This window comes from Podarcis vaucheri (assembly GCF_965113315.1).
Source record: "Podarcis vaucheri genome assembly, chromosome: 16".
Classification (NCBI taxonomy): Eukaryota; Metazoa; Chordata; class Lepidosauria; order Squamata; family Lacertidae; genus Podarcis; species Podarcis vaucheri.
Genome location: NC_138754.1, coordinates 39653349 through 39679677, shown reverse-complemented (window position 1 = coordinate 39679677; position 26329 = coordinate 39653349). Strand labels below are relative to the sequence as shown.

At 43.3% G+C, this 26329-nt stretch overlaps 1 protein-coding gene across 1 annotated transcript; it reads left to right on the top strand.

Moving 5' to 3' along the window:
* Positions 1 to 9000: 9000 nt before the first annotated feature.
* On the top strand, positions 9001 to 19465 carry LOC309521669 (vomeronasal type-2 receptor 26-like; the record flags this gene model as incomplete). Its single annotated transcript, XM_082204379.1, has 6 exons — positions 9001 to 9084; positions 12523 to 12707; positions 14405 to 14696; positions 15849 to 16715; positions 17893 to 18019; positions 18564 to 19465. 6 exons carry the CDS (start codon positions 9001 to 9003, stop codon positions 19463 to 19465), a joined length of 2457 nt encoding a protein of 818 aa, XP_082060505.1.
* Positions 19466 to 26329: the final 6864 nt, after the last annotated feature.

The window sequence follows — 26329 nt, the reverse complement described above, 5'->3', positions numbered from 1 at the left end:
GGGGTTGGGTTTTTTTAACAACTCATCCAATTTGGTGTGCATGGGTGCACTTGCCTGGTTGTGGTTTTTTAGAATTGTGAGAAAAACTGCAATTCAGAGGCAAAAATGCAAGTGATGGTACACTGTGACATTTGTAGATGTTTATCATTCCATCGTTTCAGATGGAAAAGAGCTTTTCTACCTTTGCGGTAACCAGCAATTGAGCCTACAAACCAACCTTGCCTCACTCTTAAGAAGTTACTGCATCAAACATGTTCCAGATGGAACCAGATGGATGCCCCTTGTTTTAAGGCAGGAGTAGGGCGACTTCCTGTCCACGCTTTCAGGAAGTGGTGCCCAGTTGCCTTTCGGTAATAACACATCAGTGGTTTTGTGGTTGTGGACAAGCAACGCTTAGCTGCAAGCCCTGCCCTAGCCTCTGTCATCAGGTCATTACCCAAAATAGGCCGTGTGTGTGCTGGCCACTCTACAGCCATGAAGCAGTGGGTGTGGCGTGTTCCCAGCATTGTGTCAGCATTGGGCACAAGGCATGCAAAATGAGAACTGCATGATGCCGAAGCAGAGCCCATAAAACTAGAACAGCATGGCAGGCAATGGAGTGGCAAAGCCACCAAGTATGTGGTGTCTAACCCTGGGTTCTTCAACCTTGAGTTCTCAGGTGTACGTGTGTTGGGACCCCCCGTTTTCCCATCATCCCCAGCCATCTTAGCCAATGATCAGGGATGATGGAAGCTGTAGTTCAACAACAGCTGAGAATCCAAGGTTGAAAAAGAGTGGCCTAGCCCAGGATTAGCTGGATCTCTTACTTTGCCTTTGCATTAATCTCAAGCACTACAGCAGGGATGGAGAACCTGTCGTGCTCTAGTGGCTTCTGGACTTCTTTCCCCATCAACCCCAATCATTGGTCTTGCTGAAAGAGGCTGAAGAGGGTTGGAGTCTGACAACATCTGGAAGGCCATATGCTCCCTCCATAAATGTTCTGCTTTGCCTCAGCAGTGCTGGAGTGGATGTCCAGTGAGTCCTCTGTGGTAGAGACAAGGGAACAAGCAAGTATGGGTGCTGAAACAAACAAACCAAAAACCTCAAGCGGAAAGTTGCTTTCAACCAAGGTGGAATGATACTTCATTATAGGGACATGCTAGAACAGTGGTCCCTTTTTGTTACCTGCTGCTGAACTTGAAGCTCACTCTGGCTAACTGATGTCCTAAACAGCAGAGAACAGAGCAGCAACTCCCTTTCCTGGCAAATGGTGGTGGCACTTTATGGGGCCAGTGGAACCCTCCAAGGCAAGGATGTGGCCCTCCATATTTTGTTGGGCTCCAATTAGCCCTGTTCATCAAGGTCCAATGGAAAAGGGTGAAGGGAACTGTAATCTGATAGCTGGAGTGTCCCCAATTTTCCACCTCTGCTCTATATAATGTATAAGGAAAGCCAGTTCTGCTAAGGCTTCTCAGCTCAAGTGAAGGTGTCAAGGTGGCTTCTGCCACTTCTTCCAGCATTCCTCAGAGTTTTTGGGTGGTTGCATACACTCTGGTCAGGTAGAGGTGGTCAGTCAGGGAGGCTGAACACCCACCAGCAGAAGCCTCCATCTCTTTAAGGCAACCGTTGACAATGCTGGAAAGTGGATTTGGAGGGAAACGGGAACCCATGAGTAGTACCAGCTGATCACCAACTATGTCATAGACCAGAGCTTTTCAGTCTTTGCATGTTGGTGACAAACTTTTTAGACATGCATATTTCGCAACAGGGTAATTCAGTTTTACTAGCAAACTGACAGCCAAACTAACCCCTTATAAGAGCATTCGTGCAACACACCTACACTTTGCAGCTAACACACTAACGTGTTATGACACAGTTTGGAAAGCTCTTTTATAGACCAATGAAGTTCACTGAGCTCCATGGATATGTGTGATGTCACTGGATATTGCATGTTCAGAATGGTGTAAGGGGTAATTTCCTCATCATGCTTGCTTACCTTATTTTTATCCTTTATGCTTCCACATCACTAAGTTCCTATTGCTGGATTTCCTGAGGGATCTCTCAGATGTTCCAATAATTCTACGCTTTAATGCTTTTGAGTAATTGGGCCTCTGCTGCTTAACAGTACCAAATTGTTAATGAAAATAAGCTTTATTACGTCAAGTAATAAATACATACAAAGATGCAAATAACAGTTTTAGTCACTTATTTGGATTTTTTTTTTTTTGGCAAAGTTACAATTTAAATCTGGGGGAATAGAGTTGCTTTTGGGGCCTGTGACAGGTTAGAATAGTCTTTTTGTAGAACTCATGCACTTTTAATGGAAACAGTAACAATCATGCAAAATGGTGGGGCGGGGGGATAATTTTTGAACAAAATTTATGGTGCGTGCACCAAATTAGAAATTAGGCTGTCAGCTGGTGAAACAAAAAACAATATCTGTACTCAAAGGAGTCTGGTAAGAAATGGTTTAGTGGTGAAGCCAAATGAATGCTTGAGGATTAAGGCAGCTGTTTTCAAATTTTGCTTTCAAGGAGCCCTTTACTCCTCTGCTGTTCTGCAAAGGCTGATTGTTTGCCATAGGAAGTCTGCTGCACTGCAGAGGACTCTGGGGTGTGTACACTCAATCCATGGGGTGTGATGTCTGGAGCTGCTTAGCTTTGCCAATGCCCCACATAACCGTACCTTGCAACCTAGAACACAACCAGCGCTCCTTTTACATTACACAGGAATACTGGCAGCAGCAGAGGGGCTCCCTTTTCAGGGCAGCGTGTCCAACATTACTGATACTGTTACTGAGAAGTCCCTAGAAAGCTAAGGAGCCATAGACCTTTCCTAGAATGCAGTTTGAAAACCACTGGATATGGGGAACACTGTTAGTTGAAGGAGCAACCTGAGGCAGAACAGAGAATTAAGAGAGAGAAATGCAGTTGCTTTTAAATAAATTTAAACTAATTAAGGGAATGCCTCAACTTAAATGAAATACGGCAAACTCCACTTTAAATGAGAGGAAGGATAATCTTGTTGACTATGGCCAGGATCCAGAAGAAAAAAAAGACAGCACAAGTTTTATCCACCCAAGGGGACCTTTGGACTGTCTCAAACCAATGCCCCCCATGCTGGATGCTGAGCTGCTTTTGAAACCAAGAGGCATTTCAGAAGCTGTTTGAAGTATGGCACAGGGTGGATGTATTTGTTGGGGGGATTCAAACTTTCCACTGGGCACACAAGCCCTTGGTTGCCTCCTAAGTGCTACTTTGGATTGCGGCCCACATTCTTGGAAATGGCAGTGGGGGGGGGAGTGGTAGAGTCAAATTAAGGGATCTCTCTGAATGCCTTCTGTAGTCTCCAAAGGAACTGGTGTCCCTTTTTCATAAGAGGTGGGAAAATCTTGCAGCCATGGGAAGAGATGCTAGGATCTTGCATTGCGCTCAGTCTCTGCCAAACACTCTCGAACTAGTCCTCTGGCGTGAATGATGCCTGCAAAAAAAGTAACATAACGTCTGCTTGTGTTTACTTTTACAAAAGCAATACAGTGGTACCTCAGTTTAAGAACAGTCCTGTTTAAGAACAGTCTGGTTTACAAACTCCGCAAAACTGGAAGAAGTGTCCCGCTTTGCGAACTTTACCTCTGTCTAAGAACGGAATCCAAACAGTGGAAGGGCACCGGCGGCAGGAGGCCACATTAGGGAAAGTGCGCCTTGGTTTAAGAACTGTATACAGTTTGGGAGGCACTGACGTTTTGCCAGTTTCATATGAAGGTATAGCTGCTTTTTCATTTCACTGGGACATTTGCAGGAGAACTTCCTTGGTGGAGCATGCCTTTGAGTTATATATTTCCCCCTTTTTCTGAAGCAGTTCAGTGACCATTGCAGCATTTTTTGTAAGGAAGAAAGTTTAATAATAATAATAATAATAATAATAATAATAATAATAATAAATTATTATTATTTATACCCCGCCCATCTTGCTGGGTTTCCCCAGCCATTCTGGGCGGCTTCCAAAAGAATATTAAAATACTGTGATACATCAAACATTAAAAGCTTCCCTTATCAGAGTATGTTGCTGAAAAAGCCTGTATAACATGGCAGAACAGTATGAACATTACATGAAGATACACAACCACATCCAGCTTGCTTCAGAATATGAATTTGTCACATTTCCAAGTGGGACTTCAAAACAATTTTTTGATATTTATTTCCCGCTGGTGCTTATCCACCTATTAATGCAACAGTAGACCCAGAATCTCTGAATTTATACTCTCTGTGTAATGGTCATCTCAGCTATCAATCACAGACACATCTGGTGATTAGGACACAGCAGTATGCCCTGTGCCCATCCTCATGCTGCATCTATGACGTTGGGTCTGCAGCTAGGTCTGGAAGACAGAGCATGCCTCACCTGGATGGGCCAGTGGGATATGCGCTGGAATACCTTAATCCCATAAGTTGAGCGAGAGATGAAGAGAATGACTTGGTCAACAGAAAAAGCATTGTCTTCATCCTGGCAGAAGCTTTCGACCTCAAGAAATGCGAGATGTATGCCAAGGCCAATCTACATCTGTAATAAATAAAGCTGAGACCAATTTTTAACCCCATAAAGTTGTTCTGTCACTTTGTTATCCTGTCAATACGCTGATCTTCCATTCATAGGGTGCTAAAGGTATATCGCTTCATGGGGACACATCATTGGTGTGAAACATGTAAGTTCTGCTGAAGCTATACTTTACATATTTGTGTGAAAATTATATCATAAATATATATCTATTAATATGTAATAAAGGAAGGCTGCTGATCACAGAATGTAGATGAAAAAGCCTGTATAACATGGTAGAATGTTATGAACATTTAAAAAAAAATTAAACATCATTTATGTGAAGATACACAGCCACATCCAGCTTTTTTCAGAAAATGAATTTCAAGCTGAGGCTTCAAATCAATTGAGCAACATTTATTTCCCACTGGCATTATTCACCTACAAATGCTACATAAAACCCAGCTTCTCTGAATTTATCTTCTCTGTGAAATGGTTTTCATCTCAGCCTATAGAACATGGGACAATAGGAATCTTGTGTTCAGCTTGGGATAACAGCACTAATAAGAAGATCACAAATTCTCTCATCTTGCAGTGTTCATTTCAGATACCAGTTCATTTCTTTCCACTTTGTTATGCAAGTCCCCCTGTCTTGAAACGAAAGGATGTTAGGCCTTAACCCACAGCCTCTTCAGAGTAGGGTGCCTGGCAGAAATTCAGTCACTTGCAGCCGGGGGTTTTTTTGGAAATGGCATTTTGAGTTTAGGTATATTGAGTGGTTAAAAGAAAATTCACTTAATGTCTCTATCCCTGTATAACCTTTAGAAAATATCTGAAGGCAGCCCTGCATAGTGGAACTTCTTATGTTTGATGTTTTATTATGTTTTTATATATGTTGGTAGCAACCCAGAGTGGCTGGGAAAACCCAGTCAAATGATGATGATGATGATGATGATGATGATAGGGAATTGGTCTGAAATATGGGGTGTTGGGTGAGGGGTAGTACCTCTGGTGGGGGGGCATATCATGCTCCTTCTGGCATAGTTGTTCTACCATTGTTCCCCACCCTACACTCAGCTCTTGCCTGTGGCTCCTAGAAGCTGTGAGTATGTGACAACAGCCACACCCCGGGAATGGTTTTGACTGGCCAGCTAAACCAGGTGAGGGTAGCTGATGGGTTTCAAACCACGGATGAGTTAGGGACTTACCCTGCAGGCAAAGACAGGCTCTGGTGGATTGAGCGGATGAGACAGTGACTCCAATGGTCAAAAAGGCTGTTTCTGCTCATGCTGTAGAGGGAGGTGAGCAGCAGGTGTGGCTTGTTAAACTGGGAATGTCGCCGATCTAGGAGAAGGAAACCTCTGATCCTATGTCTGCACTGTCTTGTGGGAGATCTCTGAGAGAAGAAAAGACTAAGGAGTAAACCCTACACAAAGCTGGAGTGGAGTCCCTAAAATGGTTTTATGTCACCTTGCATGCCTCCTTCCTGCAACTCCTTCACCCAAGCTGGTGCCAAAAGTAATGCTCTGCTTTTCTTTGGACCACATCAGTGATGCTAAAGTGTGTGGGAGGGGGCCTTGTCATCTGGGTAATCCAGGACCTCCTTGGGCTTGCATGCCAGGGAGGTCATTTAACTTCAACCCCAGTGGAAAACTTCATTGTCTCTGAGACAGATAGTTGCGTGGCAAGTTACCTCCCCCAATGAAATGAAGACACGGACACAATGATATAAGGTTAATGGGCGTAAATGGCCACAACTTTATTGATTACGAAAATTGAAGGTATTGGCCTTAGGCATTGGCTCCTATCGACTACCCGGCATGGTGACCGGGAAGGGTTGAACACAAACCGCGGGAGTCCTGTTGAAGTACGCCAACTAGGATCCCACGGGTGTCACCGCTCGGGGGCGTGCCGGGGGCCCTACCTCGCAAGGCTTCGGACAAGGCCACGCCCCCCGGAGTCCTCTACCGGACTACCCCTTCACATTGGGGGAAGGTGATGGCGCTTCCTTCCCCCCTCCATTTGTCTATCCATTGCCCCATGCCAATGCCTAACCGCCAATGCCGAGAAAGTTGTGACGATTGCTATGAGGTAGGCGAAAAAACCAAAAGGCAAGAAATTGCACCAACTTGGAAAAATTCCTACCAGGCCCCTTGCGGCGACCAACCGGAGTCCATAGCAAGGCCAAGTCTAGCTAATCTAAGGGTGGGAGGGATGGGAAAACCGCTCTACAGCTGGCGAGGGGGAAAAGAGGGCGGTCCCCGGGCGTGCCTGGCCCTAAATAGCCCGGGCCACGCCTCCCCCGCCCGCCGATTGGCGGGCTGGGCGGCAAACACGCCCGGGGATTCCCCCAAGTCTCGCGGGGGCAAGGGAAGCCCCTGCGGATGTGGGAGGATCAGGCCCGCAACACCCTCTCCGCTGCAGGGGCGGAAAGGGCTTTGTGGTCCACTTACAGCTCCCCCCTCCCTAGGCAGTGACTAAAGTAAGATGTGATAAACTAAACAATCCAGCAATTTTGGCTCAGGTGTTGTGTGTATATCTGTTCTAGCCTTCTTCAGGAAGGCTGACACATTTCCAGGGTTTTGCCAAGGATTCTGACCTCAGTGTTTTTCAGCTCCCTCCATGTGCTCTGATTGGAGGAGAGTCTGGCTTCTCCCAGCAGCCACCACAACTGCCTTCTTTCATTGGTAACCTTATTTAGACACTGAGAAGAGCAGAAAGTTGTGCTCCTCAACAGTGGCTGCCCAAAGGAGGACACACGGATCCCAGGACATGGTGCAGGTGTGTTTGAGGAAGAGTGTTGGGAAAACTAGGAAGCTCCCTTCAGGGCACCAGTTTGCAACTGGACTGCTTACTTGCCTGGGGCACTCGCAATTGCAAGAGAACTACTCAATAACAAGTATTGAGTATGCATTATTATTTTGAACTTACTGTAAGTCACAGAGCTCAATGCTCTGAGGAGATACCTTAGTAATTATCTCAAATTGCTGGGTTTCATCATCCATCTTGCCAAACCCCATGTACATTATATCAAGCCATGAACACAATCAATATCAGAGTGTGAAAGTGCATATAAAATAAATCCTGTGTCATTTAGAGCCCAGATGAGAAATTCTGAACGTGCAAGTTTTCATAGACCAAATCTTTGGCATTTTCTCTTTATCAAAAGAATCCAGAGTCATTCAATAAAAGTTCCTGTGATGCAGTTTATGGTAGATGAGATAGAAATCTGACTTTTGGCATCCCTGTTGGCCCCAAGATGGTAGGAAACTTTCTGCTGCTGATCCTTCTCTTCCTGTGGCTGCAGTTGCCTCCAACTGAGAGCAAGGAACACTCTGCTAGATGCACCATGATGGAGCCTTTCCAGCTTCCATTCCAGAATTATCAGAGAGGGGACCTAGTCTTGGAGGAATTGTTACCTATTTCGGGTTTTTATTTGAAGAAAAGGATTTCCATGAACACCCAAACACAAAGCTTATAGATGAACTTTTGTAAGTAAAATCCTATCCTTCATAGTGTACCCTTGGTGAGCTCAAGTATGCTACAATTACACCAAACATACAATGGCATTCTCAGAACACGTTTCCACATGATTTCCCCCCCAGTAGGAATGTTAAATATATAATTTCTTCTCTTTACATTGTGATCTGGTCACCTTCTTTGTTGCTTTATTCTGCTTCATGAGGTTTCTGTTTTCTGCCTGTTCTGCTTTTTCATCATCTTATCCCATGGCTCTCACCACTTTCTCCCAACTTCATCCTCATCCTCCCTCTGTGTTTCCTTTCCCTCCATTAACGCCCGGTTTTCCTTTGCAGCACAGCTTGATCCTCACTTTCACAATCACTATCATTTAATCTGGCAGTCACAGTTGAATGTGACATACAAATATCATAGATTTTGGGTTATACCTGCTGTTATGCAATGTAAACCATATTGGGTAAAAATACCAAGTATCGCAACTGAGTTTTACGCAGAGTAGACTCATTAAAACACCTAAGTTTGTCTGATCTATTAATCCTAATGGGCCTTCTCTGAGTATAACTAACATTGGCTACAGCATTTTTGGTACAGCCATAATTTTATTAGAAGGAGAGAAGGATGAAGACTCAGTTACCGTGAAAGAATAGATCCTATTCCATCTGATGTGCTCTGGTCTCTACTCCCCACCTACACCAAACCCTTACTATCTGAGAGGCACCATTCTCATCCAATGAGTGTTCATTGGTTGCTGAAAAGAAATAAGGCATTAAGGGAAGGATGTGGCAAATTATATACATGCATGTGAGCTAGGAAGTTACCTATGTGCTTAAGAGGGCGAGGAAGGGAATACCTCTGACACATAGTATAACTTTTATTAGTGACACACTGAAGTACTACCAGAATACTCTCTCTCTGGTGTTTGCTGTCAAAAAAATAAATGAGAGCCCTAATATCTTACCAAATATGACCTTAGAGTTCCATGTCACTGATTGCTACTTAAACGCAAGGATGACTTATAAGAACACCCTGAAACTTCTGTCCATCACAGAAAGGATTGTCCCCAACTTCAAATGTGAGAAGAAGAAAAGTAAGGTAGCTTTTATTGGGGGACTTGACTCTGACATCTCCCTCCACATAGCTACTGTCTTAGGCATCTAGAAGTGTGGGGGCTGTGAGCCTCGGGTACAATAATTATCTACTGGATTCGCAAAGCTTTCTTTTACTTTGGTTCATTTTTCTGAAAAAGTAAGTGTGAGAGGAAAATATATACCTGATACAAAAGCATCTGGGGGAGTTTTGCAGTAGTGGTTAGAGCGGAGTGGCTTTGGTACTAGCCTGACTTTTCCCCCATGTGTCACTGGGAAGCAGCAGAGAGGTTGGAACTGGGCAAATGCAGCAGCAGGAGTCTTCCTCCTGCTCCCAGGAAGCTGCACAACACCAGTTGCAAGAGATCAGAGAAACCCTGGTCCTCCTCCTCCCCACCAACAACTGCTAGAGATGCACATTTTGCTACTGTGAGACCAAGATTAGTAATAATAATAATAATAATAATAATAATAATAATAATAATAATAATAATATATTTCTACCATGCCCATCTGGCTGGGTTTCCCAAGCCACACTGAGCGGCTTCCAACAAAAAATAAAAAATACATTAAAACATCAGTCATTAAAAACTTCACTAAATATAAGGAAGTTGTCTTGAGTCAGAACGTTGATTTTTCTATCTCAGTGCTATCTACGAAGCTTCTATGGATCTATTGATGGTTACTAGACATAAACACAAGTTCAGTGTCAAGAGGCTTGTGACTACTAAATGTCAGGAACACAGAAAGCTGCCTGGTTCTGGGGTCAGATTATTGGTCCGTCCAGCTCAGTATTATCTATACTGACAAGCAGTAGCTCTGCAGGACTTCAGATGAAGTTCTCTAAAAACGTTTGGCATGAAAAGTAGATCCTCCTTCTGCTGTCTGCTCAACTGCATTTTTACTATTATATTGGTTTTAATAACTGTCTTATGTAGTGTCAGGGAACTGACATCGGAGTGAGGGGCAAAGGGGAGGCTCCCAGATGATGCGGGCGAAGGACCCAGCAGCAGGGGGAGAAACAGCTCAGTAGAGGGGGAAGCCAATCAGCGCAACACCAGGGATAAAGGGGGGGCAGACGGGGGAAGTGGAGAGAGGGCTCCAGGACTCTTCACTGGACATCAGTGAGGAGAGCCCAGGCCCTCCGCTACCCACGCCTTCCCTGCGCAGAAGACTCCCGCGCAGTGAGAGGAGGAGGAGACTGGGTGTCAAACAACTTTTATGCTGGAAGAGGTTCAAGAAACGCCCACTGACGAATTCTGCCAGTGACTGAGGCAGCCACCATGAGAAGGGGCTGCGCAGTCAGAAAGGTTTAACAAGGCAAATTAACCGAGAAAGGCACCAGCTTACGCACGAGTAACTCATACCCATTACATGTAGATTTTATACTTGGCTATTGTTAGATGCCCTAGGCTCTTATGGGAAGAAGAGCAGGAAATACTGCTAATACTTTATGTAAAGTAGACCTGAGAGCACTCAGTGAAGGTAATAAAACACATTTCTTTACTGCCACCATCTTCAGTATCATCCAGAAGACCTACAGTGCTTGAGCTCATGTGTTCAGCTGGCACTGTGGTGCTCAGTTGCCATATTGTTTTCACCTTTTTCTCTCCTTGCCCACTACTGATTTCCTCTCTCCATACTTGAGGATTTGCATTTGGGTAGAATTCCTTCACAAAAGTTGTCCTGACTGGTAGCTGAAATACATTATTTTCCTTCACTGGGTTATGCATCCATAAATGGATTTCTTTCCTTTTCACCCTTTTCAGTTCCACAAACATGTGTCCTTTTTTCTCAGCGGTGGCTGCCCAAAGGAGGACACACGGATCCCAGGACATTCCTGGATCCAATCAGAGACCAGGCTGACTTCTTTAAATCTGGGATGTCCTGCTCACAAGAGAACAGTTGAGTGCTATGTTCTATGTATTCTGAGTTCTCCCTATGGCCTTCCTCCAGCTTATTCACTTCTATGTCTTCTTTAAAGGAAGTGGAATTAAGTGGAGGGATATTAGGTGGACCTAGGAGATCAGGGTTAAAATCACCAATCACAGTGTGATCTTGAGCCAGCTGGCTGCCTACTCCTTACGAGTTTTTATAAGCCAGTAGTGGGAAGGGTCGAATACCACTGGAACACAAAACCCACAATTCCTCTTTGAGCCAGCTTTCCATTTTTCATTGAACTGGGAAGGGTCATAGGAACCCAGGTTGCTTGCTTATTAGGAACAACACCGTAAAGACCTCAGGAGAACCCTGCCAAGCTTTAGTCTCCAAGTATAGCCTTTCCCTTAGGTGCTTCCATCAACAGGGACACTTTATTGTCTGCAAATCCAAGAGTGTTTGACCATGCAACAATTGTGCTGCTCCAAGAACGCTCATACCTAAGCTCACGCTGTGGGGTGACAGTGAAAACTCAAGAAGGATCTTATATATTATCTCCCCCCCCAATAAATAGGAAATATTGGGATTTCAGTTTGTCTCTGTCAGTCACTCTGTCAATTTCATGACCTTACTGCCCTTTCCCTTCCCACATGCCACAACCCACATGTATTGTATGTTTCAAGTTGTACCACTGCATTTAAGCCTCCATTGTCACCTTCATGAGTCCCTCACATTGCTTTCCAACTCTAAGATGACAAAAGGAAATCCCCCACTTCCATAGGCATTGATCTACATTTGTTAATATGCAGTAACTAGTCAGTTTCAGCTGTTAGTCCATGCAATGTGGGATTTCTGAAGTGTATAGAAAAACAGATGTCTGCATACACTAACCATTTCTGTAAGGAAATGTAGCATTCTGTATTGCAACTGCAACTGGAGCCGGTGTTATTTTAACTATTTTCTCCCTTCCCTTAACTCTTGTACAAGGAAACATCCCTGAAAAACATGTCTTCATTGGTAACACATGTACAGTTTTGGGAAATGGTGCAGGTGTGATTGAGGAAGAGTGTTGGGAAAACTAGGAAGCTCCCTTCAGGGCACCAGTTTGCAACTGGACTGCTTACTTGCCTGGGGCACTCACAATTACAAGAGAACTACTCAATAACAAATATGCATTATTATTTTGATCTTACTTTAAGTCACAGAGCTCAATGCTCTAAGGAGATACCTTAGCAATTATCTCAAATTGCTGGGTTTCATCATCCATCTTGCCAAACCCCATGTACATTTTATCAGGCCATGAACACAATCAATATCAGAGTGCGGAAGTGTATATAAAATAAATCCTGTCATTCAGAGCCCTGATGAGAAATTCTGAACATGCAGGTTTTCATGGATCAGATCATTGGCATGTTCCCTTTATCAAAACAACCCAAAGTCATTAAATGAATGTTCTTGCAATGCAGTTTTTGGTAGATGAGATAGAAATCTGACTTTCAGCAACCCTGTTGGCCCCAAGATGGTAGGAACATTTCTGCTGCTGATCCTTCTCTTCCTGTGGCTTCAGTTGCCTCCAACTGAGAGCAAGGAACACTCTGCTAGATGCACCATGATGGAGCCTTTCCAGCTTCCATACCAGAATTATCAGAGAGGGGACCTAGTCATTGGAGGAATCGTTACCTATTTTGGCTTTGTATTTGAAGAAATAGATTTCCATGAGCACCCAAACACAAAGCTTACAGATGAACTTTTGTAAGTAAAAAAACTCTATCTTTCATAGTGTACCCTTGGTGAGCTCATGTATGCTACAAGTGCACCAAGCATACAGTGTCATGCTGAGAACATGTTTCCATGTGACATTTGTCAGGTAGGAATGTTAAACATCTATTTTCTTCTCTTTACATTGTGATCTGGTCACCTTCTTTGTTGCTTTATGCTGCTTCTTGGGGTTTCTATCTTCTGCCTGTTCTGCTTTCTCATCACCTGATCCCATGGCTCTCACCACTTTCTCCCAACTTCATCCTCATCCTCCCTCTGTGTTTCCTTTCACACCATTAACATCTGGTTTCCTTTGCAGCAAAGCTTGATCCTCACTTTCACAATCACTCTCTTTTAATCTGACAGACACAGATGCTGTGACACATGAATATCATAGATTTTGTATTATACCTGCTACTATGCAATGCAAACCATATTGGGTGATAAAAGCAGCAGTTGCAAACTTGTTTTTGCAAAACAAAGTATCAAAACTTAGTTATATGCAAAGGAGACCCATTGAAATTAATACACCTAACTTAGTCTGGTCTATTAATCCTCTATTTAGTCATCCTTCAATATGTATATATCACCCATTCTCGGAATCCTGCTCACAGTGCCATTTATGTCACCAAACCGTGGTAACTTGGTTTTTTTGAAATCCGGAGAGACAAGTGATATCCCATATGTTATAGGACTTTCAATAACAGACGTCAGAGACCAGATCTGGGTTTACACACCTTTCAAGTAACATTTATTTCATATAGTCAAGTATACATTAATACATTGGTAGCAAGAGGTTCAAACACGCCCACATTCATTCCTCCATACATACAAGGCCCTTCACATGGGTTGATCAAGCCTCATGCAAGAGCTGTGGTGTCAAGCTGTAGCGCTAGTCCCAGCAGCCCTGAGGGCATGCAAAGGAGTCATTTTTATAGTCTTCTTTCCCATTGCCATCCATGGATTGTCTGCAGAGGGGCTGTCTCCACTGCTTTCCTCCTGCTCTCCTCCTGGACCACCATCGAGAAAACCCTTCGCAGTCGTACTTCAAAGCAGACAGACAGTATTTTCCAAACCTTTATCACACATCTGTGTCCCTTTGCCAGCTCCTCCCTGTTCTTGTCAGTGGGTTTTTTTAAATTAGTGTTGTCCGTTGCCAACTTCTTCCTGTTATCAGGAGATTGTTGCTTTCAGGAAACAACACCAATGTTTTTGGACACAGTCATACAATCTTTCTTGATAAAACTCGTTTTTTGCTTCGTTTGGCAGCATATCATGCTTTGCGAATTCTTCCATTTTCTCTGGGCCTGACATTCATACTATTCATGACAATGGACTTTCTCTTATGACTAAAATTGGCTGCAGTATTTTTTGTACAGCCACAATTTTATTTGAAGGAGGGAAAGATGGAAACTCAGTAACTGTGAAAGAATAGATACTGTTCCACCTGATCTGCTCTAGTCTCTACTACCCACCTACACCAAACACTAACTATCTGAGAGGCACCAGTCAGAATTTCTGACTTGGGAACTTCTCATACATTGAGTGTCCGTTGGTTGCTGAAAGGAAATAAGGAGTTAAGAGGAGAATGTGGCAACTTATGTACATGCATGTGAGCTAGGAAGTTACCTATGTGCTTAAGAGGGAGAGGATGAGAATACATCTGACAAATAGTATAACTCTTTTATTAGAGAAATACTGAAGTACTACCAGCATACCCTCTCCCTGGTGTTTGCTGTGAAAGAAATGAACAAGAACCTTAATATTGTACCAAATACGACCTTTGGGTTCCACGTCTATGATAGCTACTTAAATGCAAGGATGACTTATCAGAACACCCTGAAACATCTGTCCATCACAGAAAGGATTGTCCCCAACTTCAAATGTGACAAGGAAAAAGCAAATATCGCTGTTATTGGAGGAGTTGACTCTGACATCTCTCTCCACATGGCTACTGTCTTAGGCATCTACAAGATTCCACAGGTATAGTAAGACTGGGGGCTGTCAAGTTCTTCTGCCTCAGGTACAATAATGATCTTCTGAGTTGTCCATGCTTTCTTTTACTTTGGCTCATTTTTCCTAAAAAGGAGGTGAAAGTTAAAAATATAACCGATACAAAAGCATCTGGGGGAGTTTTGCACTAGTGGTTAGAGTAGAGGGGCTTTGGTACTTGCCAGACTTTGTTTCCCATGTGTCACTGGAAGCAGCAGGGAGGTTGGAACAGGGCAAAGGCAGCAGCAGGAGTCTTCCTCCTGCTCCCAGGAAGCTGCACAACACTAGTTGAAAGAGGTCAGAGAAACTCTGGTCCTCCTCCCCACCAACAACTGCTGGAGATGCACATTATGCTATTGTCCATTTATATGCCATAATTGGATTTCTTTCCTTTTTACCCTTTTCAGTTCCACAAGCATGTGTCCTTTTTTTCTTCTAAAAGGCTTCACAAAACTTTATCAGCATCTCAAGTGTCCATTTCTCTCGTTTTTGTAAGTAGGTCTGGCTAATCCACAGATTTCCCAGCTATTTCTCCTAATGTAATATATTTTTTGATTTCATTTTCACTAATGTATTCACTTTTGTGACCAGTGTCATTTTAATATATATCTTTGCTTTTGGTTGGAGAAGTCATTTTCAAAATTCAGAGAAGTAAAAATGTCAGAGGATAGCTGCATTTTGGCTCACCAATTGTTTCAGGAATTGTGAATCAGGTGGGTTGGTTTTTTTTTTTAATTATTAAGATGTTCATTGAACTCAATTCCTCTCCTATCCCTAGTTGTGTTTCTTCAGAATGGTTTCAACTAAACAAGGGAGTTGCTTGTCCTGATTTTGTCCACTAGCCCTGACCACTTTTGCTCAATTGTCAATGAGTCCAGGAAGTTTTGGAGAGCCACAGGTTTCCCACTCATGAAATATACGACAATGTCCAAGTACAAAAGAGTTTCTGAACAGACAAGCCCTCCGCCATTCCGTTGAGCTGTGCTTCTTTCTTCCTAACTAACAAAACCTGTGGGTATAGGTCCAGATCTTGAATTATTTTAGTGGTGTACATCACTGCAAAGTATAGAAAAACTTGATGCCTTTATTTATAACCGTATGCTAGAATTCTCCAATTCTTGTGGGGTTGATTTCTTCCTCCAGATTGCTTACTGTGTATTAGCTCCAGTGAGAAGCCCAGAGTTGCAGCCCCAGACATTCTACCGAACGGTGCCCAATGAGAAATATCAATATGCAGGGATTGTCATGCTACTTCTATATTTCCAGTGGACATGGGTAGGAATTGTGGCATCCGATGATGAAAATGGAGAGACCTTTATGCAAAGCTTAGTGCCAATGCTTTCCCAGCATGGAGTCTGTACGGCTTTCAATGAAAAACTACCAGCCATATCTCAGGGTATAGATAATCTCAGTTTCTTGGAACTCCTTCGGGCCAAGTCCTCTTTCCTGGTGGCCTCAGAAGTCAACATTTTGGTTCTGTGCGCAGAACCTCAGACCATTACAGTTGTGAAATGGATGCAATATTTCTATTCATTAGCTGAAGACATTGCAGAGAAGTCTACAGGCACCGTGTGGATTTTGACAGCCCAGTGGGCTTTCACTTCAGAAACAATGCAAAGGTATTACGATATACAAGTCTTTGATGGTGCCTTGTCTTTTGCAATTCACACGGAGAAAGTCCAGGGATTTAAAGACTTCCTTCAGACCCTGAACCCCAACTCTCCAAATGGAGATGGGTTCCTCCAGGCTTTTTGGCAACAGGCATTCAACTGTTTATTTTCTGCTTCCAATGGACACAAGGAAGACACAAAGACCTGCACTGGCCGTGAGAGTCTGGAGAGCCTTCCTGGGCATATTTTTGAAATGACCATGACTGGCCAAAGTTACAGTATCTATAATGCAGTTTATGCCATTGCACATACTTTACATCAGATGCACTCATCCAGGCCAAAAAGCAGAATGATGGCAGGCAGAGGTGGGCTCGATCCTCCAAAACTGCAACCTTGGCAGGTGAGATTTCCTATTCAGAATAAACCTTTGCAAAGTTGAGCAAGAGAAATGAGAATTATGAAAAATTAAGAATTTGTTTGAAAATACTAAGGTTTCTACCCATGACTGCCCAGCCCTTCTGTCCACCAACTATTTTCTAGAACCTGCATTTGTTCCTGCATAAAGAGGATCATATAGGGCTATTTTCAAATGTGCTTACCTGGTCTGTTTTTTAACTCCCTTCCAGTGATGTTCATTGATTATAGTGGTCCTGAAAGTTAAGTTCATTTTACGTTGGTTTATTTACGTTGATAAATAAACAAATGGAGATCAGGGAAAACCCACCATGAGCTTCTCTCCATTTCTTTGCCCCCTTCTCCCTGCACTCCCACCTTGCAGGAGGGGCAGTTCCAGGGCTTCCTGATATGGCACCATTTTGCCTTTGCACACAGACCCCAGAGCTGAACCCTCACGCAAGGGCCAGGCCAGCTGTACTTGCTAGAAATACTAATGCGTTTCAAATGTTGAAGACTGCACAGTTTTGGACTACTTTGCATTGTGTGGAATATATTGATGGATACTTCTTGTTTCTAAAATCCATAAAAGCTCTCCTTTTTAAAACTTTGCCTTTGTTTTCTTCTGCCTAGCTGCACTCGTTCTTGAGGAGTATCTCCTTCAACAACAGTGCTGGTGACTTAGTGTCCTTTGATGAGAATGGGGAGTTAGCAGGTGGATTTGATATTATTAACTGGGTTACTTTTCCAAACCAAACCTTCTCCCGAGTGAAAGTAGGAAAGATACTTCCACAAGATTCACAAAATGTAGACTTCAGTGTGGATGAGGAAGCCATCACATGGCACAGATCTTTTAATCAGGTGGGACTATTGGATTTTTAAAAATGAGGTATTGTTATTAAGAATACAAATTATAAGGTTAATGTAGACATTCTTTATCATTAATAAGCAAATTGTTGAAGAATAATCCATGTCCAGCACATTATTTTACCATCTTATATGAGGTGAGAAGTCAATCTACTTTAGTGTTCTGGTTTAAAAGTAGATAATGTAATATATTCCACTATTTTGCATATGCCTTTCTGGAATAATGTTAATCAGTTAGCTGATCTCTTTTCTTTGGTTAAAACTGTGTTGTTTACAAGGCACAAGAGAGCTACATTTTCTCCTCTTTTTATGGCTAGGTGCTGCCCCTTGCCTTGTGTAATGATCACTGCCAGCCAGGCTACAGCAGAAAAAAGAAGGAGGGGTTGCCATTTTGTTGCTATGATTGTGCTTCGTGTCCACTTGGGATGATTTCAAATCAAATGGGTAGGAAACATCACCTGCTATTTTGTATAATGCTTGCTAATATCTATTTCAACTCTTTCCCTCTATTAGCAGTTCAGTACTCCTAAACAGAAGAGCAGCTGCACTGATATCTGGAAGAAAAAAGAGATAGTTGGGGAAACTAAATCCAGAACTTTTACAAGGGAGATCTGTGGAAATAGGTGTGGAATATGTCTGGTGTAATCTGTTGTATAGGTGTGTGAGCCAGAAAAAAGCATTAAATGATCTCCTTACCCAGAACTGTCCTCAGCCCAGCCTCTGAGCCCAAAGTGGCTGTTCTCAAGAAGCCTCCATCACCATGTAGATCTCTCTGGGTGTGACCAACTCACCTAAGGGCACAACCAAAGGCCTTGTTTCTGATCATTAACTGCAGATGAAAGGCAGATAGAACCTATTGCGGATTATGCACAATGGCAGGAGATTGTACAAACAGTTTTCAATATTCACTTATCTCTGATACTTATTTCAACTAATTAATGTCTTCTTTGTTGGAACTCATATATCACTCATTTCAATTTTTTTTCAGATATGGATTATTGTTTCCACTGCCAAGATGATCAATTTCCAAACAAGGACAGAGATCAATGCATCCCCAAACGCCAACATTTTCTTTCCTACGCAGAACCTTTAGGGTTCATTTTAGCTTCCTTAGCTCTGGTCTTTTCTCTGGTCACAGCTTTGATACTTGGCGTCTTCTCTAGGAATGGGGACACTCCCATTGTCAAAGCCAACAACCGGGACCTCACCTACACTCTGCTCATTTCCCTCTTGCTCTGCTTCCTCTGCTCCTTGCTCTTCATTGGCCAGCCTCACCCAGTGAGCTGCTCTTTACAACAAGCTGCTTTTGGCATCATCTTCTCCATTGCTGTGTCTTGTGTCTTGGCCAAAACCATCACGGTGGTTCTGGCTTTCATGGCCACCAAACCAGGATCCAGGATGAGGAAATGGGTGGGGAAATCTCTCACAAACTCTGTGCTTCTTGCTTGCTGCTCCGTTCAAACCAGCATTTGTGCTGCTTGGCTCTGTACGGCTCCTCCATTCCCAGATGTGGACATGAACTCTCTGGTGGAGGAAATCATTGTGGAATGCAACGAAGGTTCTGTTGCGATGTTTTATTCTGTCCTGGGTTATCTGGGATTCCTGGCCATGGTTAGCTTCACTATGGCTTTCCTGGCCAAGAGGTTGCCGGACAGTTTCAACGAAGCCAAGTTCATCACCTTCAGCATGTTGGTGTTCTGCAGCGTTTGGCTGTCCTTTGTTCCCTCTTATCTGAGCACCAAAGGAAAGCAGATGGTGGCTGTGGAGGTCTTTTGCATCTTGGCCTCCAGCGCAGGTTTGCTGGGTTGTACCTTTTCCCCCAAATTGTACATCATTCTTCTGAGGCCTGACTTGAACAGCAGAGACCACTTAATTTTGAGGAGCAAATAGGAATCACCTTGTGTTGATGCTTTTAATTTTTGCCTTGTTTGCTGGCATTAATTGGAAGAAAACCAGACAAAGTCATTCCTTTTATTTCTCAGCTCTTTCATCCTTTTCATTCCTAGAAATGGCCTCCAACCTACATCTGTAACCAATAAATCTGAGACCAATTTTTAACTCCATGAAGTTGTTCTGTCACTTTGTTATCTTGCCAATACACTGATCTTATTATTATTATTATTATCTTCCATTCATAGGGTGCTAAAGGTATATCCCTTCATGGGGAGACATCATCAGTGTGAAACATGTAACTTCTGCCAAGGCTATACTTTCTATATTTAGGTAAAAGCTATATTGTATTTATTTATATGTACATCAAGAAAGGCTGCTGATCTCAGAATGTAGCTGCAAAAGCCTGTATAACATGGCAGAACATTATGGACATTTAAGAGGTGGCATTTTTAATCCTTTCCGTCATCATCCACCTCTGGATACACATGTCTGTACACATCCATCTGGCTTCACAATGTGAGGTTGCCACATTTCCAAGTGGGGCTTCAAAACAATTGAATGACATTTGTTACCCACTGGCCCTCATCTGCCTACAAATGAGACCCAGATTCTCTGAGTTTATCTTCTCCATGTAGGGCGGATACAGAGTGGCTGGACTGAAGAGCATTTCAGCTGTCAGGAGAACCTACAAAACCCCGTGCAAAGCGCTTTACAAGTGCTGATGATGTTCTGATAATTCGGCTTGCAAAGCTGTGTTCATGAAGCCATGGAAACCCCAAGAAGCAGCTCTTGGGGTTCCTTGCATAGCTCCACGTGCAGCACTGTGAGGTCCCAAAGATCAGCTGACTGCAGGGGGCTTGCAGAGCATCATGTTTGCTGAGTTTCAGGCCCAAGGACCAGCTGGTCATTCATGTGGGGAAAATGGGTTCTCTGACGTCTCTGTGATATCAGATCATGGAGAGGTATGCTGCCCCAGCCCCATGTCACCTATGGCCCATGGGGTTTGTGGGAGATGAGGATCCAGGTCACCTCTCAGATCAAGTGCCCCATAAGATCACAAGATCAACCATGTTGTTTACAATAAAGCTTTAGCCAGGCACAGGCAAACTCAGCCCTCCAGATGTTTTGGGACTATTACTCCCATCATCCTTGACCACTGGGATGATGGGAGTTGTAGCCCCAAAACATCTGGAGGGCTGAGTTTGCCTATGCCTGGCTTTAGACCTCAAAAGTTGGTGGAGGTTGATTTAGTTAAAAAACCACAGCCGACAATCTTTAGAAGTGTAGAATTAAGAATAGTCATGATACAAAGAATACTATAGCATTTCCCCTTTGGACATAACTTGTTCAAAATTAATTGCTATGGTAATGTTTCAAGCATTCTAAAGCTCATAAACAAAGATTCTAAATCACTGCATTCACAGATTTTTAAATCTAAACTTCATTATTGCATATTTATTACATTTATATAGCATTTATATACTATGGTTCTCCTTCTCCCAATTTCATCTTCACAACAACCCTGTGAGGTGGTTAGGCTAAGAGGCTGTGACCTGCCCAAGGTCACCCAGGGAGCTTCTTGCCTGGGTGGGGATTTGATCCCTGGTCTCCCATCTCCAACACTCTAACCAGTACATCACACTGGTTCTCAGCTGAAAATTATGGTTTGTCCATATGGTGTCGGTTAATGTAATAAGAATTTTGGTTGATGAAATGGATAATGGACTTGATTTAAAGGTTGTGCAAAGTTGTCAGATGTGCGTGCAGGAGCCAGGCCCTGTGACTGGTAGGGCCTCGCAGGATTGGGGCCTTCCTGAGTTTGGCCTGGGAGGGCAAGGCCCACGCCGCACAGGTGAGACTTGAGGGAAGACTCGTAGCACCTGGTGGCAAAGGGTAGGAGGGGTATATAAGACCAGCAGTTCCCTCCGGCTCTTTGCTACAGCAACACGCTACCCACCTAGCTGTGCTTCCTGACTCCTGGTTTCCTGACCCTTGGACTCCTGATTTCCTGACCCCTGGACTGCTGTCCCTGGACTGCTGATTCCTGCTTCCCGACCTCAATCCCAGTCCTGACGTACCAAGTCAGAACTCTGACTGCCCATAACCCAGACCATGACAAAAGTTTGTTCTACCTCTTTGAACAATTAACGGCAAAGCAGTTATTTTTTTTCCTATGTTTTCATCTTAAGTAGTTTTCTGGGTAACCTTTTTTCTCTTTTTTTGCTGAGTCTCCATAAACCCTTATTGCTCTCCCTGCTAAGGAAGACCAGCAGAAACTTCGGCTGTGATGTGATAAACATGTCCCCCCACTCCACATCACCAAGAAGCAACAACCCAGCACAGCTGATTAACTCTCTTGTAATTATCAAAGTAATCACGATCATTTCTTTGACTCTCTGGGGTGTTCCAGTAGCTGCATGAAAACTACGAATCAAGACTTGAAGATACTATTAATATCTCCTGTGATGTTCAGAGCCTGGCCTTACACCAAGGGCTCTGTCAGACTGGTCACTGATTCTTTTCTCTGCAAAAATCTGGCTTTCGTAACCATCCCAGTGAGACTTTGCTGCTCAGTATCACTCAGATGACAATGCGCAAAGAGATGAATTGTCGCCTAAAAAATTCCCTGCAACATGGTAATATTTGCAGTCTTGGTATTTGTGCTGCTGCCTCAGACTGTGTGCAAGTTTCCTCTTGCTCCTACAATACTCTGTGCAGGATGGTACTTTCCATGATGTTGGCGTCAGTGCTGCTTCCTTCAGATGAGTGCAAGGCTGCTGTTGCTCCATGTTCCATTAATGACCCTCTTCCTATTCTTCACAAATATTATCAGTCTGGAGATGTTGTTATTGCTGGCATTATGTCTCAAATCTATATAACTTCAAGCATAGCCTTCGATGAACCTCCTACACCTGAACTCTTCGATGACATTCTGTAAGGAAGTGTGTGTGTGTGTGTGTCTGTTTAAAAACCATATCATATACTGTAATGAATATATTTCTGCATTCGACATATGATGAAGGTGGTGCTCATTACACTAGTGGTCAAAATTGTGGTAAACTTTAGGAAAAACTGTATTTCTAAGGTTTGACGGCTTATAAGAACAGTATACCATTAGAATGGATTTCAAAAGTAGATCATTAGAAAGTTAATCTAATGCAGAATATAATGCCACAAACTGTGTTGAATAGTCCTGACCTGAATCCAACAGAAAATCTGTGGAGGTGATTAAAGAAAATTTTTAGTCAGAAGCAACCAAGGAATTATAGCACAATTTTTAGAAACATACAATCTTGGTTTCTCGTTAAAACACCTGGTGAATTAAAATATTTGCTTTACTCCATGGGATGATCTGTCTAGAACTCGTCATAGCTCTGGTAAGGAGTACATCACAACGATCTTCAGTTTGGACAATTACATAGTCTAAGAGATGCCAGGGATTTGACTGAGGGTGCATCCATGATGTTCTTATTTTTTTTCGTTGAAAGTTTGTGTTGGTAATAACAAGGTTGTGCACTGCACATATCATCAAAAGTAAGATTCCGTTCTGGTTGCTGCTGCCAATTCCTTATTTCCCAATAGTCCCAGGCCACAGATTGAAATCTCTCCTAACTCTTGCATTAGAATCACCCAGGAGCATAATTTGTTTTATGTGTGTAGACCAATGCACAGTTTTTGCAGTAAGGCTCTGTTCCGATGGCATAAATTTCATGATGACCAGTAGGTTCTTATCTGCTGCAGCCTCCATCCGCCTTCACAGCTGTTGTAACATGCCACATGTTATCTTCTGTCTGTCCTGCCATTGAGAACTTCTTGGATCCTTCTTTGTCTAGCTCCTTTCCTTGGACCTTACCGCCTTGGGTGACCCTGCAGGGATTACGAGACTCCCGATGGCTTTGTTCAAAAGGGTCATAGGAACATGCAAGCCCACTCACAATGACAAGGTCATGATCCAGCAAGTCAGTGTAGGGCTATAACCTTTGATAGAATAAGGATAATTCAACACTGTATGTTGCATTATATTCTGCGTTAGATTTTCTAATGATATATATATTTATGGTATTAATATAAAAAGTACTGATGTTATGAGCCTGAGATACAGACATACTTTCCAAAATGTTTTCACAATATTGGCCACTAGTGTATGATGATTACCCTGTCCCTTCCGCGTAGTTCTGGTGTTTATGAGACATGGCGGCAGATCTGATATCTCAAACTGACCTCTGCAGTGTGTGATAACATGTTTCTTCTTACATGGTAGGCTTATACCAGTGTTCAGTTGTTTTAAAAAGTTTGCAAGGCAGCATAAAAAGTAACATCCCCATTCACTTTGTGAAGGCTTTCCGCTCATTTACCATGGTGAGCGAAGGATTTCTTATTTAATATTTGACTTCAATCAAAGCCAAGTGGTAATTCATTCAGATTAGAGGTGATTTTTATTATAAGTTTTTGGTTGTGTGGCAAGACCCTCAAGCAGATGCTCCATTAAGATAAATAAATGCACACAGACACGGATATTTTGTTTAAGGTTTTTGGGCAAAAATGTGGCCACAACTTTATTGATTACAGGAATGAGAGCAGTATTGGCTTAGGCATTGGCAAGACTATATCTGACTCCTGCCCCCTTTGCAGGAAGTCTGTAAGGGTAAACCACCCAAAGGGAAATTCGCCTGCATCTCCCCTGGTGTTCCCAGCGGCCTGGCACAACCCTGATCCTTCAAGTGGACTTTGGACAGGAACCAGGCCCCGGATTCCTTTAACGGAATACCCTTGACACTGGAGGGGCAGGCGATGGCTGACCTCCCCTCCCCCATTCACCATAAGCCAATGCCTAACCGCCAAACCTTACAAAGTTGTGATGATTGCTAAGAGGTGGGCAAAGACCAAGTGGCCCGTGCCAATTTGCCAAATGGAAAAATTCCTACCTGGCTCCTGACTCAAGCCGGGCAATCAACCAAAGTCCAACGCAAGGCCAAATGATCTAAGGTGGGTATTGGCAGTGCGAAGCAGGACCCTGGCACAGGTCACGCTGCCACTTTTATGATTTCCCCCACTATCACCCTTTGACATGATTGGGCAATAGCCCTGGGTAATTGTGGTGCCCCCTGGCATGTGTGCAATAGCTCCACCCATGCCAGGGTGGGGGTGGGGAACCTGGTTGAGACCCTGCCCGCAACCAGGACCATCTAGTAAGATGATCAGACTTTTCTCCTCCCCCTCCTCCATAGAACAGAACTAGTAGCAATCAGGGCCAGACCAGCCGTGAGGTAAATAGAAACAGCTGCCTTGGGCCAGGGAATTCCTGCAGCTGCCATTGTACAGCTGCCATGGCTGCCACAGTGGTGCCTAGTGAGATCCCCTAAGATCTTGTGAGGTAACAGAATTTATCACCAGAAGACACCACCACTGTGCAGCCCCAGGAGGCCAGGCATTGGTGGGGGTGAGGTGGGGTGGGGTGGAGGCACCTCCCTGTGAGATGTGGCGTCATGTGCATGTATCTGGACATGGATGATTGCATTTAGCAGGACTGAAAGCCATGCTAGGAGTTAGATGTTCAAGGAAGCAAAACATCCAGGTTCGTGTTTCAATATATCCACACATTTTGGTGAAGGTGAACTGTTACGTACTATGTCGCTCTCCACACAGGCCAGTGACACAACTCTACCAGCATATCCTGGCTTTGGCATTTGCTGTAAAAGAGATAAATGAAGATCCCCAAATCTTGCCCAATATCTCTCTGGGTTTCCACATCTATAACAGCCATTTCAGTCCAAGCTGGACCTACCAAGCCTCCGTGGAACTTCTCTCTAGCCAAGAAAGACTCCTCCCCAACTACAAGTGTGATGTTCAGGAGACTCCAAAGGCGGTCATTGGGGGGCCAAACTCTGATTTATGTCTCCAAATGTCAACCATCATGTCTAGGTACAAGATGCCAAGAGTAAGAGGTCTGCATGGAACATGGATCATAATGAAATCCGTTTACAGTTGCCTTTGACTAACTCTCATTGGGTTGCATGCTGGTAATTGTATGTTTTTGTGATTCACCATCTTGCAGAACAAAATATCAAGGGAATGGCAAATAGTGGGCATAGGTTGGTGTTTATCAACCAAAAATGCAGGTAGTGGAAAATATGTCTACTTCAGTTCTACACCTCCTTAAAAACTCAGGTGGAAGAATTTGTCATTGGACACTTTGCTCCTGTGCAGGACTGTAACAAAATATCCGCTGCCTGTGGTAGCACAACTGTGCGTTTGCTATGCCTGCTGAAAAATCACTTATATATTTCCCAAGATAACTTTAACATTCCAAATCAAGAGAAATAAGTGATATTTGAATCCTAATGAAGCAGATCCCCCTCAATAAAACTCTGTAACCACCACGGGTTATCTAGCATGCGTGAGGTAATGGTAATTTGTTCAACTTCAGCCAGAAGTTGAACAAATAAGGAATATTTATTTTGCAGAATAAAGTTGGTAAGGCAAAAGATGTATCAGGAGATAAAGTTCTTTCAGGAAACAGTTAACTTATTAATATTCAATTTAGTGGATGTTACGGGCTTCAAAAGAAGGTAGTGAACGTACAGCTTATTTAAAATGGCAGTTGCTTATTTTCAGCTTGATGTTACAATTGGTAAACAATCAGCTCATTTCCATTTCCATTACTTCAGTTTCTTAAACCTAATTGCATAGATGTTACAGTTTCAGACTTTGGTTCTTATACAAGGTAGTGCTTTCTGTCAGTTTCCCCACCTTCTATCACTCCCACTCCTGAGGTTCTCCAAACAGCACAACAGCCCCAGGGGATCTCTCCAGCCCTCTCAACGGGTTTGGGTGTTTTCTCTTTCTAGAAGATCTCTCCCC